Here is a 17000-nt window from a genome sequence, read left to right on the forward strand (position 1 = left end):
TTATTCATCGCTCTGGGATCCCTTTCCTCTAATCAGATCTGCCTCCTAGGATCATCTGACACCCAGCTGGTCCTTAGTTCTTTACTATTGCTCATGGTACCTCTTCACTTGGGATGATCTCCTTCATCCATCGAATGATGTTTACCACTTCTTTCAAGATCTGGATGATGTCTGATTTTTGCTAAGAAATTTCTGCATGTTGTGACAAATCCTTTACTATGTACTAGTTTTAGGGGGTGGCGGGAGGATGCAGAATTGAATTAAAGGATGGGAGCTTTTGCTTCTGCTCTAAAAACATGCCCTGGAATATTATCTGAGCTACACCTTAGTCTGTGGGTTCTGTAATATTAGTAACAGCAAACTTTACTGAGCATATGCTATGTACCAATTACAGTGCTAAGTGCCTGATGTGCATGATTTCACACAGGAGTATTAACTCATAAAGACCCACTAGTCGACTATTTCAAAGTCACACAGCTGATAATTTAGGAGCAAAGACATGAACGTCTGGGTTTGACATTTGCATTCAGAACCTGTGCCTTCCCTACACCACGCTCAGGCCATTTCTCTCCTCAATCCACTTCCTTCATGTCTTTGCACTGTTTGTGACAAAACAGTATGTTCCTCTGAGCATGAAGACCACTCACATCCTGCTCCAGTTAACAAAGAACACTGCAAACAGCAGTTATTCAATAAAATAGACACATACGTATATATGTTCTAATCTGAATAATGAAAGTTTTTTTTTTTTAACTCCATGTTTTATTTCACCATAGACTATTAAATAGTTCATGGAAAATATGCTAATTCCTTCATAATTCCTACTGAACTGTGTTTTCTACATACAGGACATACTCAGTAAATGCTTCTTGAATTAATAAAAGACTGAAAGGCATTGAGTAGTTCAATTACTTTCTTTTTTTGTTTGTTTTAATGTTTATTTTATTTTAGAGAGAGAGAGAGAGACAGAGCGTGAGCAGGGGAGGGTAAGAGAGAGAGACACACAGAATCCCAAGCAGTTTCCAGGCTCTGAGCTGTCAGCACAGAGATAGATGTGGGGCTCGAACTCATAAGCCGTGAGATCATGACCTGAGCTGAACTCAGATGCTTAACCAACTGAGCCATCCAGCTGCCCCTCAATTACTTTCAAAATTAAAAACATGTTATATAAATGTATCCTCACCATCGTTTGTTTTTTTCATTTATCTTTTTTTTTTTCTCACATGAGAAAAAACAATATATCCAGAGAATAGAAATTAATTACATTAAGGGGATAATACTAATAAAGTTTCTAAGAGTCAACAGACTCCACCCAGTAAAAAGGCATATAATTTATGGCTAAAGACTGCTGCCGACCCACTGGTAAATACTGCTCCAAATCAGAGGAAACCACTATGGAATCCGCTTTAAGTTCCTGTTAAGTGTGGTGCCTGTGTGCTGTGTGGTCTGAATGTTTGTGTCCTCCCCACATTCACATGTTGAAACCCTAACCCTCAAAGATGATGGCATTAGGAGATGGGGCCTTAGGTCATAAGAGAGGAACTCATGGATGGGATTAGTGTTCTTATAAAAGAGATCCCACAGGCTTTCCTACTCCCTCCCCACATGAGGACATGAAGGTAAGCCTGCAACCTGAAGAAGGCTCTTACCAGGACCCTGCCAACACCATAATCCTGGACTTCAAGCCCCCAGAACTGTTAGAAATAAATGTCTGTTGTTGATAAGCCAACCAGTCTTGGTATTTTGTTACAGTAGCCCAAGTGGACTATCATACTATATAATTTATACTAACTTGTCCTTATTTTACAATTTTGATCTAGATTAATGCCATTAAAAATTAAAATATACAGGTAACAGTTTGCATTATAATTTTAACATATGTAATTAAAATTTCCCTTCTATAAGCATGGCTTTTTGATTGTTGTTGTAGTACTTAATTTTTGGAGATAATTTAAAAGGAAGGCTTTTTTTTTCTTGATATCTCAGCCACTAACAGATACTTTACAGTTTGATAAAAATTCTTTTCTTATGTAGGTTACACAGTTAATACTTTATTGTTTTAAAAAGTCAGTAAATCATTTTATGGTAATCATAAGCAATAATATTCAATTCATAACATTGACGTTCTTTCTAACTTACATCTATAATAATCTCTTCTTAAAAAACATATTTCTTAAGCTATGCTCCTATCTATAATATCTCTTAAAGGTGGGTTTAATAAACCTCATCAGTATTTCACTAAAAGGACAAGGCAGCCTAATCTTGATTTAAAGGTGAGTTTACATTATTTGGTTTCAACAGTCCATTGGTTATTACAGCTTCACAGACACCGTTATGATAATGCATCTTAAAATTTCAACTCTTTGTTAAGGAAAATTTCTAATAAAAATCATAATCTAACAAGGACCACTGCACAATACATTCATTTTACTCTTTTATTCATTGAAGGAAAAAGGGCATAATGCACCCTTCTTTAAAGTCTATTAAGTCACATTATGTACTCCTCGTTGAGAAAGAGTAATTGAAAGAAGTAACAGTAAAGAGGAATTAAATGTGCATTTACCTGTATTAGACATATCCGTAGGGCTGTTTTCTGAAGAAGTAATTGGAGTCTGTTCTGTTTTCTTGTATCCAGTTTTTATCTATGAAAGAAAAGGAAGAATATAAAATGTCATTTTCTAAAGTAGGTCAAAGACCAGACTAGAAGCTCATGTTAACATAAAAAGAATGGTTTATAAGATTAAAGCTGTGGTCCAAAAAATATGAAATCTCTAAAATTTTGGTATATTTATCTTCAAGCAAAGCATTTCAGAATTAAAGGTAACAACTGCTTTCAGCTCTATGCTGTCCAAGGACAACAAAACATAAGGCCATGTACCTTATCTTTGGAAAGGTATTATAACCCCAAATAAAAAAAGTAGAAGAGGCTGACAGATAATCTTACACTCTGCATCTTATTAGCAGGCACTTGAAACTGAAATTACCTTTGATGAATTTTATTCCATTGATTGAAAACCTACCTGAGTTTCCTATTTTGTTCTATAGCTAACATGGAATTTAAGAGTATATGCTCTATTTGTTTTAACTTTGATTTGTTAGGGCACTGCAGCAATTAGTAATTAACTGCTGATTTTGATGTAGAAACTCCTCCTTCTGTGTGATTCTACTGGGGTGAACTAGGTATTAGCATACACACGTGAGGGAACCATATCCACCTACACTGGGTAATCAGGATTACTGTCTCACTGTGCAGGAGAATAAGCTAAGAACAAAAAGGTAGACTGCCTGTCTTCAGTCAAGCAGAAAATAGGAATAACAAGAAACCATTAGACACTTTCTGAAAATAAATATGACATGCCTAACACAGTTTTGAGTGCTATCTAGGCATATCTTTGCAAGGCCCTCCCTGATCTTGACTTTCTGAACCAAAGACACACTGACTTGAAAAACTGTATTATAGACACGGCACAGCATAAAATTCTTAAGCAGGAAAAAAAGGAAAGATCTTTCAAGTGAATACCAAAATGTTAATAAACTGCATTGCCGAAATTATAATTCTATGTGTATGTAACAAATGTAAAAATATACAGACCGGAGAAATATACAGAGAAATGTAAGATTACCTGATTTCTCCTAAAAGAAGATAAAATGGTATCTGTAGTTTGGGGAGTAGATGAGGTCTTTGGAATTAGTATTTCAGGGGGAGAAGGAAGAAGGCTAAATGTTGAGGCTTGCGGTCCATATTCTCCTGAAGCTTGTAAAAGGGATGTACAAGATGGATTTTCTAGATGACTGCCATCCGATTTTTGTCTTATGAAGGCTATCTCCCAAGCAGATTCTGACCTAGCATTAAAAAGCAATAACTTTATGGATAGGTTATGGAAATGCACACCTGAATTTTAAGATAATGTTTCAAATATTATGAAAATATACTTCTTTTAGGGTCTAAAGTATTTAAGTCTCTTAAATTACTATTTTTGAGAAGACATGTTAAAAAACTCATTCTACTTTATGGATAGGAGAGTTACCTTAACTTGGCTCTAGTAATTATGCTTTTTGCTTCTTCAAAGGATACACCAATCATAGATTCCCTGTTTATTGAGACAAGTTGATCTCCTGGCTTCAAACGTCCATCCTAACGAAAAAAGTAATATATATAAAGAAACTAATAATGATGGTTTAAAAAAAAAAAAAAACTGATGTAACCAAACCAAAGAAAAATTTTAGTCAACAGTCTCTTAAAAAAAGAGTGAAAAGAAAATACTGGACAAAGAACCTCAATAGCAAAAATTTTTAGCTAGTTTGCCTACATGTGGATGAAATGGAATGGTTCGTGCATACACAGGCTAAATTTGCACACTAAAGAATCCTGAAGACATACATGAATACATATATGCCTAGATTAAGACACAGCCTGCCTGGCACACCAGGAAAAGACCTGTTTTAAAAGCTTGGTACTACGTATGAGACAGATACAGCTCTGACTCTGTGATACAGTGAAATAATTCTAGAATATTTCAGAGTGCAAGACTCATTCACTTTAGTTTCTGAGCATTCCTGCATCTCTCATCCCACCAAATTGGTAAGATTCATTCCATAGTAAGATTTAAAAAAAAATTTTTTTTAATGTTTCTTTATTTTTGAGAGTGACAGACAGAGCATGGGTGGGGGAAGGGCAGAGAGAGAGGGAGACATGGAATCCCAAACAGGCTCCAGGCTGTGAGCTGTCAGCACAGAGCCTGATGCAGGGCTCGAACCCATGGACTGGGAGATAATGACCTGAGCCCAAGTCAGACGTTTAGCCCACTGAGCCATCCAGGCGCCCCTCCGCAGTAAGACTTCTAAAAATTCAGTCAAGGATCTTAGTTAGATTGATCCTACCCATATTTCAGCTCTTTACTGGATCCGTCATAACTCCTGTGATGCAGGTCTAGCTGGTTGTATATCCAGCTTTACTCATGTCCTACTAAGGATGACCACTTCTAACCGGCTGCCTTGCATTGTCTGCTAAGACCCAGCTCTGGCTATAACTAGCCTAACTGGATAAGAACAGAGCCTACTGATGACAAGATTTCATTTAATTTAATTTAAGTTTCTCAGTCTTTACCTGTCCTTTTCCTTAATTCAAACTGGAAAAGAAGAATGAGCTCTTTTCATTTTCAGCTCCTAAGACATGTCTCAATTATTCTCAAAGATAGAAGGCAATATTTCTGTAATGAGGGAAGAAGCTTATATGGTTAAAAGAGCTAGATTTTCACCCTAATGGCATTTAATTAAGTTCTACAAATTCAAGGAAATATCTCCCTTCAAAGTCTTATCTACGATATATTCTAAGATATATTCCTTGGAAAACTAACTGATCTTCAATCTGAACTTCATTATATATAATAATGGTAATCTATAGTTACTTCACTACTAAATAACAATAGCTATTTTTTTTGTTGATGTTTTTTAAAAAGATATTTAGTGAGGCACCTGGGTGGCTCAGTCAGTTGAGCATCTGACTTCAGATCAGGTCATGATCTTGCGATCTGTGAGTTCGAGCCTCTCATCGGGCTCTGTGCCAATAGCTCGGAGCCTGGAGCCTGCTTTGGATTCTGTGTCTCCCTCTCTCTCTGCCCCTCCCCTGTTTGCACGTGCTCTCTCTCTCTCTCTCTCTCTCTCTCTCTCTCTCTCTCAGAAATAAACATTAAACAAAATTAAAAAAAAAGATACCAAGTGCTACCTCTTACACTGAATACTAAGTACATAGGAAAATAAATAAATATAAAATATTTATCAAAAAATTTTATGGAAATGTCATTTCAAATACTATGTAAAAGACACTATAACCTAAATGCATGACTCTACAACTCTTCTAAATTCTGAACATTACTCAAAAAATTAAACTAAAAAAAATTTGATTTTAAAATACATAAAATTTGAAATTTTCAATTTTATAAATATAACTAGCAAAGTCAGAGAACACAACACAAGTGCTATATTGACAAGTGATTTTTCCCCCCTTCTATTGACAAATGTATGAGGAGTAAAACACAATAGTAATGCTGGAAAAGACAAAGCAAAGTACCTACCAGAAGGATACTACATATTCAGTAAAACAAAAGAGCTTGTTTTATAAGATTTTATAAACACAGTTCTGTAGTTGCCTGGGCCCAAACCTTATTACAGACTTTGGTTACATATGCATGTAAATCAACTCTATCCAGACATACTTAGACAGTTATGTACATTAGCTTATAATTTAATATGCTAAATTTTTGTTTTAGAACAGCTATCTACCCAGGGTTAAGATGAAACAGTAACAAACAAGAAAAACAACCTTTCTGCCACAGGCAAAAAGATAAGGCTAATAATGGGGGAGAATAAACAAAATTCTAGAGTACTTATTTCCAGGAGGAAGGGTGGGGAATGTGATCAGGGAATGGACACAGGAAGCCTGAGTAGTACCTAAAATTTTCTACTTCTTAAGTCTAAGTAACTCTAAGTGAACTCTAAGCAGATTCATAGGTGTTCATTCTATTTTTATGCTCCATTTATATGTGTCAAATGTCACATCATCAAAAAGAAAAGAAATTCTCCATCCCCCCCAAATAAAAAGGAGCTCATAATATCTGCCCCAACAATGTGTTTAGCTAGCTGAATTATGTTTTGGTTTTATATTCCAGTTCTATATTGGAAGTAAGGGTCAAATAGAGAAATTTTTAATCTAATTTAAAAATAAATTAATAAGTAAGTGAAATTAAATAAATGTCATTATTAAATCCAGCCCTAGGCCATTTGGAATCTACAAAACAGCTCTTTATTGGAATCAGTTCAGTAAGGTAGATTACAACTAAAATTTAATGGCTATACTACTATTGACTTGTATCACAAAGTCTGGCAACAATTTAGGGAGAGAAAAGGGGAAAACGTAGACAGAAGAAAGCTGTTTCACTGGAGCAAAGCTTTCAAGGACACCAACAAGGAGGGGTATCTGGGTGGCTCAGTCGGTTAAGCGTCTGACTTCAGCTCAGGTCACGATCTCACGGTTTGTGAGTTCGAGCCCCACGTCGGGCTCTGCACTGACAGCTTGGAGCCTGGAGCCTACTTCGGATTCTATGTCTCCCTCTCTCTCTCTCTCTGTCCCTCCCCTGCTCAAGCTCTGTCTCTCTCTCTCAAAAATAAAAAAAAAACATTAAAAAAAATTAAAGGACACTGACAAGGAAAAAAAGGACTTTTTAGAATCAGGGTGGCAGACAGTACATACTGTCAGATGGCAGTTCTTCCATTTGGGCAGGGGCCTTCAGACACAGTGGACAGAAGAGGAAAGAGCAGGAGGTATGGCAGCCGGATAGACCCGAATGCTAATTTGAGCTCTACAACTTGCTAGCTAGATGTTGATAAACAAATAGAGAGAGAGAGAGAGTGAAAGATGGGAAGGGGGCTGGGAGAGGCACAAGAGGTAATCCACAAAAAACATAGATCTGAATTAAAAATTGTTGGAGGGAGCTCCCGTATCCACGTATCTTATATGGACCACAGCTGGCTGTCAGGGTTGCAGAGGAAAAGGCTACTGAAAACACATAGGTGGGGGCACCTGGGTGGCTCAGTTGGTTAAGTGTCTGCTCAGGTCATGATCTCACGGTTCGTGAGTTTGAGCCCTGCATTGGGCTCTCTGCTGTCAGCACAGGGCCTGCTTCAGATCCTCTGCCCCCCCGCCCCTGCCCCTCCCCTGTTAGTGTGCTCGCGCATTCTCTCTCTCAAAGAAATAAACAAATCAACATTAAAAAAACCAGGTAGGCAACAGGGTTTCAGCAGACCTGCTATCTTCCACATTTTCCTCTCAGACTGTACACTATTAGCAGTACAGAGGGAAAAGCTCCCATGAACACAATTTAATGTATCTTATATTAAAGCACACTGAGGTACCGAAGTAGCATTTTCCATCAGGACAAGAGTCAGAAAAGGGAGGAAGAATAATGCCCTCTAACTGCAGCTTTTGGTGTTTATATATATTTTTTCCTTCACTAAAAAGTATTTACAGCGTTTTTTTTTTTCTTTGCCTCCTAGAATAAGATCTTAGCTGATCATGTGAATTGCTGAACCTGTTTAAAAGTCAGAACCTGCAAACTAAAACACAGCTATTTCCGTAAAAGTCTGGCATTCAAAACCAGCGAATCTTGCCCCAGTTGGATTAATGTATATGTGAAGATACTAACTTCGGGGACATGCTGAGGCCTCTTCCACACTGTCTGGGTTCTGATTCAGCAGTTACTGAGCAACTGCATAAGGCGCCAGGCAAGGCGCCAAGCCCTTTCACATGCCCACCTTCAGGGTCTGCATTCTTTTGCATTGACATTTACAAAGATGTTGAAGTCATAACATATCCCTGACCATTTAGACACTTCTGTTAAAAACCACCAGCACTGTTCATTTACAATAACCATTATATAGTTTTCTAAATAACATGTTACCATGTTATCAGAAACCATCAGCCTGACTCTGATTTAACTAACTCCTGATTCCTGAATACTAAGGAAGGCCTCCTGCAAGACTTCCCGTTCTTTTCCCATTACTTTCAGAAACTGTCAACTTCTTTTACTGCCAGTTACTAATATGAATTTAGGCAAGACGCTTAATCTCTATGAGATTCCATTTTCTTAGCTGTAAAGTGGAGATAAATACCTGTCACACAAGGTTGCTATTAGTAATTAAGTAACATAGATGAAATTCTAGCGCACTGTAGGTGTCATATAAAGGTGAGTTGAATCAGAATTCCATGCCTGTTGTAATTTTCGCATTGATAGCAAATTTAATCCTATTTACTCCTCAAATTAAGAACCTTTAAAGGCTGCCCATGGGTAGGAAAAGTTGAAATTCCTTAGCTTCCCAGACTCAGCACAACAAACTACCTACAATCTACTTTCTCCAGCCTCACCATCCACCTTCCCTCCTCAGCATACAAATTCTTCAATCTATTCTCAGAAAATGTTGTTCACACCACCTACCCCACCACTTCTCCACCTGATGAACTGGCACTTAAACTTCACTGCCAAGTACAAACATTTGCTCTGAGATAAGTTTGCCCCAATCGCCTGGAATTACTTATCTGTTCCTCTCTCCCCAAAAGCACTTTTACTTATCTCAGTAATTACACTTACTTTGTGCTGTCCCTATTTGTCCACATAGCTTTTTCTCTCCTATTAGAGCACATTAATCCAGCGACTTCCAAACTAGCAGCCCTGATTTTTTTCAGTTGGCCAGAACCATGTCCTTTTCATGGTTGTTTCCCCCAGCCACGTACACAATAAGCCCACAATAAATTAATCAGGGCCAGAAAACAGTCTGAGAAAATTAAGGTGGCTCAGACAGTAGTAATAATGGCAAAAGAGAAAAGAATGACTTGTAAAGTGAACCCTCTTGGGTTGCTACTTCCCATTAGCTTCCACTGATGGGACTGGCTTCTAGACACTATGTCATCCAGAGGCCTTGGTCCGAGTTCCATGGTTAGGATCAGCACATTCTGAAAACAGACTTCCTCTGAAAGATAAATATGTCCTACTTCGATCCTCTGTGAACAATGACTTAACCATTAGTATCTACATCTGTGTGATCGCTGTCTTTACCTACAGGATTTGACTTAAAAAAAAAAAAAAGGTCCTGAATTTATCAAATTTAAGATGACATTGACTGTAAGATGGCCATTATTTTACACAGCACTAAGAGAAGAAAATGCTGCCAATTACACTATGAAATTGACTGTAAGACTCATCTCATAGAGTTTATATGTATGTGCTTTAATATAGGTCTTAGAATCAGTTAAATGATATATGAAATGTAGTATCAGGTTTGAAGAAAAGCTTTTGATCACTGCCTGCTTTCCTTACACTATTAGAAAAACAAAGAAGCAAAAACATGTGAAAACTTCAAAGAAAGTTTGTGTCCAGAATATAACGCAAAGGACAAGGGAAGAAGGGGACTTGGTATGGAGCCAGATGGTGGCAGGGGAATGGGGAACAGGCAGAAACATGACAGAATGACTAAGGGATCATTCATTCATAAATATTAACTGAGCAATTAGTTTATGCCAGGCATCACTTTGGGGACTAAGGATATTATTGTGAATAAAACCAGATAGAATCCTCCCACCTAGGAAACATACTGTCTTGTGGTTCAGACAGAGTTGATAAAATAAGTACAGATATGGATGTGTGTTTACAAACTGAGATCGGTGATATCTCAGGAAAGAAACAGGATCTAGGAGCACATATTGGAAAAAAGACCTGGCCTAAACTGGAGGGCACCGAGAACACATTCCTCAGGAATTAGTCTTTGAATAGATATTTGGAAGTCATGGCGGCGGCAGCAAGGGTGTGTTCTGAGTCAGAGGGTACAGCATATGAGAAAGAACTTCAGGAAACTGAAAAAATACCGCTCTGGAAGCATAAAGATGGAAAGCCAGAGAAATAGAGGGCAGAAGTCACGTGATACAGGCAACTGAATATTAGTAAGATAGGCTGGGGAGGAAATAGGCATGGTGCATAAAAGCAGACAAAGCTATTGTGAGATCTGATTAAAAGCTATGTGCTGGTGGTGGAGATCAAGAAGACTGATGGGCTCAAGTGATATTTAGAGAGCAAAAAAGTCAACAGCATGTGCTGATAAAACTGGGGATGAATGTTAAGGGAGAGGAAGTAGTTAGGCTGCTGTTAGGTTTTCTAACTTGATACAACTGGAAGGTGTCATTCATCAAGTTTGGGAACAGAGGAAGAAGCTCTCTTTGGGAAGAGATGGCCAGATGAGGGTATGGTGTGACTATCATGAGTCTTGCCTCAACTACAGTGAGTTTGAGATGCCTTAAGGAGATCCAAGTGGAAATGCTGACCAAGCAATTGGACATGTGAGTATGAAGCTCAAAGGAGTATCTCAGCCAGAAAAAGGTCTAAGATTGAACACTAAAGACTCCAGACTGATATGGAACTGGCTGGTGGGGTGAAAAGGGCCTTGGAGTTCTCATATTTCCTCAGTACCTAGGTACATCTAATCTCATCCTATAGGCTGTCTCTAACACTTTGAGCTGGAAGAATCTTTCCTTCTATTGCAACGGAAAAATTGTCAAGATGCCCCAAGTTTGAATATGTTTTTCAAAGAAACATGGTATTTTGGTTACGGAACCAGTACTGTATTTTGTATTTCCCAGTAGGAAAACATTCATGCATGTGTAAGGGGGTGGGGGTGAGGGTTCAGGCAGCTGTGATTAAAGATTTCTTCTGAGTTCCAATAGCCCTCTAACATATGAAGTTTGGGAATATAAATGCAATATAATCCATCTATAAGCTTGGGGATTACCTATACTGTAATTCTCAAACAACAGAATATTATAATTAGAGCAAGTGAAAGCACTCATATGCATTTAAAAATATGAAGGTGCTCAGTTCAGCAACTTAATAAGGATAATCTTATGAACCTGTGTTTCCTATTGTATGAATGCATCTACTATGCAGAAATTTTGCACAGATTAGAAATTTATTAACATGCCTAACAGTATTTGGAACACAGTAAATGCTATTATTAATAAAAACATTTAAAAATAAAACTGCACCAATTTGTATTTGCAGAATAAATATGCACGTAACTCTCCATCTTGAGGAAGTATACAAAAATGAGTGTGAGCATTGCAAGTGTATTTATTCTTCTCTGTCTCCACTTTTCTCTGTTTTGGCTGTTTTCTTCCTTTGGACTTGACCAGATACTGTCAAGGAACATTAATAACTCTGTGCTGCTCTCTAGTGGTAAATATAGAATATAGTCCATTAAATGACTACTTTTTGATAGCCTTCTAAACAATGAAATTCTAAGAAAAACCAGTAAGAGAAAGTATTTAATTTCCCAGTCTGCTACCACTGATAGCAGATTAAGTGTCCCTCAGCATGTTATCCCTTTATTATTTTAACTATAAATATGTTTCATTGGAATAAAAAAGCACAAACTGATACGTATCATAATAGCAAATTTTTATCACTTGTTAGATACCATGATCTATCATTACATTGTATGAAGCGTGGTCTAAGAAATAACTTGGCTATAGTGAACACACACACACACACACACACACACACACACACACACACGTCCCTCAACTAAAGCAGTCATAAACACCTCAATTCTTACAAGACTAATTTTATTTTTTGTTTGAATTTGTTAAACACTTTAGTATTTAAGTAAACTTTATTTGGTTAACAATTTAAATTCAATAGCTAAAAGTCTGTATTATTATATATCCTAAATTTATTATATAGCACTTACAACATGGTAAGTGTATCCTATTATCTCAACAAGCTTGAAACAATTGAAATCATTTCTACTAATTTCGAAATTATTGGCGAAACTAATTTTTTTTTCCTAACAAGGGGAATAAAAATCCAGTTGCCTAGATAAACTACTTGCTAAACAAATGTTTGGGGTGAGGGTGGAGGTAAGGGCAGGACTATTTATTGAATCAAAATAACTAAAAGAACAACAATATGAATAAACTTAATGTTAAAAGGATCCTTTCTCATGCTTTATAGCTTGCTGTTAATACAATTATTTTATGAAATTCTTTATATCCTATATCTCTCCAAAAAGGACTGCAGGCAATTTTCAACAAAAGACAGAATCACATTAGTAAAACAGATATGGCAAATGAAATTCAGGAGGAATGAAAATGAAAATATAATAACTAGTTTGTTAACTAAGTTGTTGATATTGTACTTCAAATGTGGATCTGAGCTTTCTAGCAACCAGAGCAAAAAGGAAATCATGATTTATATATTTCTTATAACAAAGAGGGGAGTAAGGCTTTCTAATTTGTAAAAAAAGAAAAAAAGATATTTTCTGGTCTTAAATCTAAATCTAATTTCTCATGTGGGCAACTAATGCATGATATAAATAACAAACTAAACAAGAATTACTGCAAATTCAGAGATGAGCAGAATTTACATGCTGAGTTTGTATATTTTGCATTTAGGAGAGGCTAAATATGAAGGTACTTCCAGTTTAAGTGATCTGACTTAATCCAAATTCAGCAGTGGAGAGATAACATGCCTTCAAATACAATTTCTCAAAATCAGACTTTGGATAAGAGTTAAATAGTATATTATTAAAAATATATAACCTTTAGTTAAGAGTTTGAAGTCTGGGGGCACCTGGGTGGCTCAGTTGGTTAAGTGTCTGACTTCAGCTAATGATCTCACCATTTGTGAGTTGAAGCCCCGTGTTGGGCTCTATGCTGACAGCTCAGAGCCTGGAGCCTGCTTTAGATTCTGTGTCTCCCTCTCTCTGCCCCTCCCCTGCTCGCAGACTGTCTCTCTCTCTCTCTCTCTCTCAAAAATAAATAAACGTTAAAAAAAAAAAAAAAAGATTCTCAAATTTGTTATTTTCCAATTTATTTCATGTTTACTTCCTATTTATTTGTTAGGTTAAAGCTCCTTGAAGGTAAAGGCCTATCTTCCAGTTCTTACAAGATCTTTCACTGAGAAATAGTCACCGGGGACATTCAATTAATACTAAAAATTTACTGATGTAGTAGGAAAACAAACCTCACCACTAGTAGGTTTGGTTTTTGGTGAAATATTATTTTTATTTTAATTTTTACCTTGTAACAGTCTCCTCCAGGAATAATTTCCTGAATATATACCAAGGGGCCTTCATTCCGGTTAATTCCTCCAAGGATCTTCAGACCAAGGCCCGTTTCCTTGGTAACTGTGATCATCTGAAAGGCAGGATCCCTAAGATAAAGTAAATTAGCACTCACAGGTTAGCTTAGAGGATCTATGCCCACTTTTTCTTCAAACTACTTGTTAAATCAAATTCTTAGATCTAGATAACCCCATGTACTCAGTACATACCAGTAACGACATTTAGAAAAGTATGATGATAGGAAAACAATCAAATGGATTCTGTTACCTGTAGTATTTTTTTTCTATAAAAACAAACCATAGAAGAAATTACAGCAATAGTGCTTATTTCTCTGTTGTAGAAGGAAGAAAAATACCTTCAACATATAATTTAAATATATTTAAAGGTTTATTAAAGGTAACTGAACAGATTTCCCTTTTTAGCTGGCTTCTTAGACTACACTGAGGGATCAATCCCAAAATTAAAGATTTTATTGAGTTAGGTAAGTGACTTTTTAAAAGACATGTTGGCAGTCATTTAAAGCAAAATAAATATGACCTCCATTTGAATATCATAAAGAAAAGTTTATCTTTTTAATTTCAGAAGAGTATTTTCTGAACGTTTATTTATTTTTGGGACAGAGAGAGAGACAGAGCATGAACGGGGGAGGGGCAGAGAGAGAGTGAGACACAGAATCGGAAACAGGCTCCAGGCTCTGAGCCATCAGCCCAGAGCCCGACGCGGGGCTCGAACTCACGGACCGCGAGATCGTGACCTGGCTGAAGTCAGACGCCTAACAGACTGCGCCACCCAGGCGCCCCAGAAGAGTATTTTCTGATAGAAAGCACATGCTCATCCGTAATTTCTGTCAAACGTTAAGAACAATGACATTAGAAAAGAAGGAGGGGCGCCTGAGTGGCTCAGGCAGTTAAGCATCTGACTTCAGTTAAAGTCGTGATCTTGCAGTTGATGAGTTTGAACCCCACATTGGGCTCTGTGCTGACAGCTCGGAGCCCGCAGTCTGCTTCAGATTCAGTGTCTTCCCCTCCCTCTGCCCCTACCCCACTTGCTCTCTCTGTCTCTCAAAAAATAAATAAATACTAAAAAATTTTTTTAGAAAAAGAAAAGAAGGAACTGTCAAAAGAATTCTATAAAAGGCATACCCTCAAATTGTGTTTCTGAACACTCCAGTCAGAGCGGAGACTTTTATTGGTCAAAGAGGGCTTGAACATAGTTTCAAATAAGGCTTAGGGCTGCCTGCTTACATATGATGTAACTGGGGTTGTGCTAAGCAATATACATACACTATGCTATTCAACTTAGCATTTATACAACTCCTAAGATTATTACCCTCATTTTTCTGAGAGCACCAAAGTCTGGGAAGGTTAACTTGGTGGTCTAAGGTTATAAAGCTGGAGAACAGCAATAGAAACCCAGTTTGTGTTACTCTAGAGGCAAAATGTGGCATAAGATATGCTTCGTGGTCGTATTAAAGCCAGTGATGAATATTGGAGCTATCTTCACACATATCAAAAAAACTGAAACTGGTATTAAAAAAGGTGCCTCGTATCTTAAATATGATTACAGTTTTTAGAAAAAGCTTTCTTATCTTCTGCCACAAGAATTCTAACTATATCTTTAAGAAAGCATGTATTCAAAAGTTAAATAATAAAAAAGACAGGAGGAAAAAAATTAAAATACAAAAAAACCCCACAAAACCTTATAAGCCTTCCTGCTTTTGAATATTTTGCTCTGTACACAGGACATTGTTCAGGGTTGCATTATACAGAATTAAGCTCTGGTGTTGGATGGCCTCTCTGGTTACTAGGGCAACAGTCAATTAGCTAGAAAAAGAGGCAGAAGGGACTAGGTCCACAATGTTTCACTGTTACAGATTTCAGAAGCTCAGCCCACTTTTGATGGAATATTAGGTTATAAAGGCATAAAAGAATGAAGCCTAGAATTGAGAGAGAGGAGGGAGAGGGGGAATTAAGGTACCTCATTAGGTACCTCGTATAACCTCTTAAACCCTCCAAATGCAAATTTCCTTCAATGGGGGATACTCATAATCTCCACCATATATTACTGCTTCAGTAAAGGATCCCTCTTTTTCTAATTGTCAACAGAATTTCTGTATTTTGTACAGCATTTACTTGCCAGGAGCTTATGTTACAACTCCCTTATGTTAAAATTTTGTATTATTTACTTTTTCTTAGCTATTAGAAATAGTTCTGCTGCTCAACTTTAATCCCAGAGAATTACAAGTTAAAACTAGGCAGAGATATTGCTATTTACTTACAAGATCAACATATAATTTAAAACTGTGACAATATACTCCAGTGACAAGGCTGTGGAAAAAGAGGTACTCTTGTACATTGTTGATGGGAATGCAAAATGGCATAACTTCTAATGAGGGAATTTGGTAAACTCTAAGTTTACCCTCTGATCCAGAAATCCCATTTCTAGGAATCTATCCCAAAGATACTCTGGCAAAAAAATACAAAATTACGTGTATACTAGGTTATTTATTTTCGCATAATTTGAAATCTTCAAAAATTGCAAATAATGGGTGTCTATCAATAAGGTGCTGGCTGAATAAACTATGGTAAATTGATAGGATAGAATACATAGTTACAAAAGGTACAAGAAAGACATTTATAGACTGATATGAAGAGACTACCAGGATATAATTTTAAAAATTTATATATATATATATATATACACATATATATATATATATTTTTTTTTTTAAAGGCAAGATCAAAGAGTATATATAATATGCTACCTTTTTGTTAAGAATATGCTGGTGAGTGGAAACTGGGAGGTGGAGCCTGGATGTTGGGGCCGTATTGACTCAGTCATATGATTCTTTCCCATGGCCTTGATTTTGCCTTAAGAAGTTGGACAAAACTCTCTGCTGTCCCAGAAAGTAAAACTGTTCAGCACCAGAGCATAAAGCTGTGCATGGAGCTCTCTGCACACACCACAGATGAGCCTGGCTGGTGACCCCTGGAGACCAGAACTTTCCAGTGCTCTCAGGAAGTGATGTCAGAGAAAGACATCCTGAGTTTAACCAGCCTGACATCCTTCTCCAGGGAAGACCTGTGAACCTGAGCTGAAGGGCTAATGTGCATGTGTTTACTATGAATAATAGCTTTGAGGTAAAAATATTGACTCAAGTGTGTATATATATACACACACAAATACATATATATATATAAAACATGTGTATATATTTATATGTATATTATTTGCTTATCCAAAAAGAAGCACAGGGAAAGAACCAAAAATAAAAATGGTTATCTATAGGAAGAATGAGGGCACAGAGTGAATGAAAGACAAGAATGCCTTATTCTATG

The 17000-nt window shown here is 36.9% G+C and overlaps 1 protein-coding gene across 5 annotated transcripts in view; it reads right to left on the reverse strand.

The window, feature by feature from the left end:
• The window catches only part of STXBP4 (syntaxin binding protein 4), a 179138-nt gene that overhangs the window by 145599 nt on the left and 16539 nt on the right, over nucleotides 1-17000 (reverse strand). For 4 of the 5 annotated variants that reach the window (XR_005797464.1, XM_040497083.1, XM_040497085.1 and 1 more), the window contains 4 exons: nucleotides 13619-13751; nucleotides 4029-4135; nucleotides 3624-3843; nucleotides 2564-2642 (listed from right to left, as the gene is read on the reverse strand). Coding sequence is in view for 4 of the 5 variants with exons in the window: in XM_040497083.1 (XP_040353017.1) it covers nucleotides 2564-2642; nucleotides 3624-3843; nucleotides 4029-4135; nucleotides 13619-13751 (539 nt within the window). In the remaining variant the exon portion in view is untranslated. The remainder of the gene's footprint in view (nucleotides 1-2563; nucleotides 2643-3623; nucleotides 3844-4028; nucleotides 4136-13618; nucleotides 13752-17000) is intronic. The other variant, XM_040497084.1, reaches the window with a different exon arrangement.

Source organism: Herpailurus yagouaroundi, unplaced genomic scaffold (genome assembly GCF_014898765.1).
Source record: "Herpailurus yagouaroundi ecotype Mexico unplaced genomic scaffold, PumYag 189, whole genome shotgun sequence".
In the NCBI taxonomy this organism is placed as follows: domain Eukaryota; kingdom Metazoa; phylum Chordata; class Mammalia; order Carnivora; family Felidae; genus Herpailurus; species Herpailurus yagouaroundi.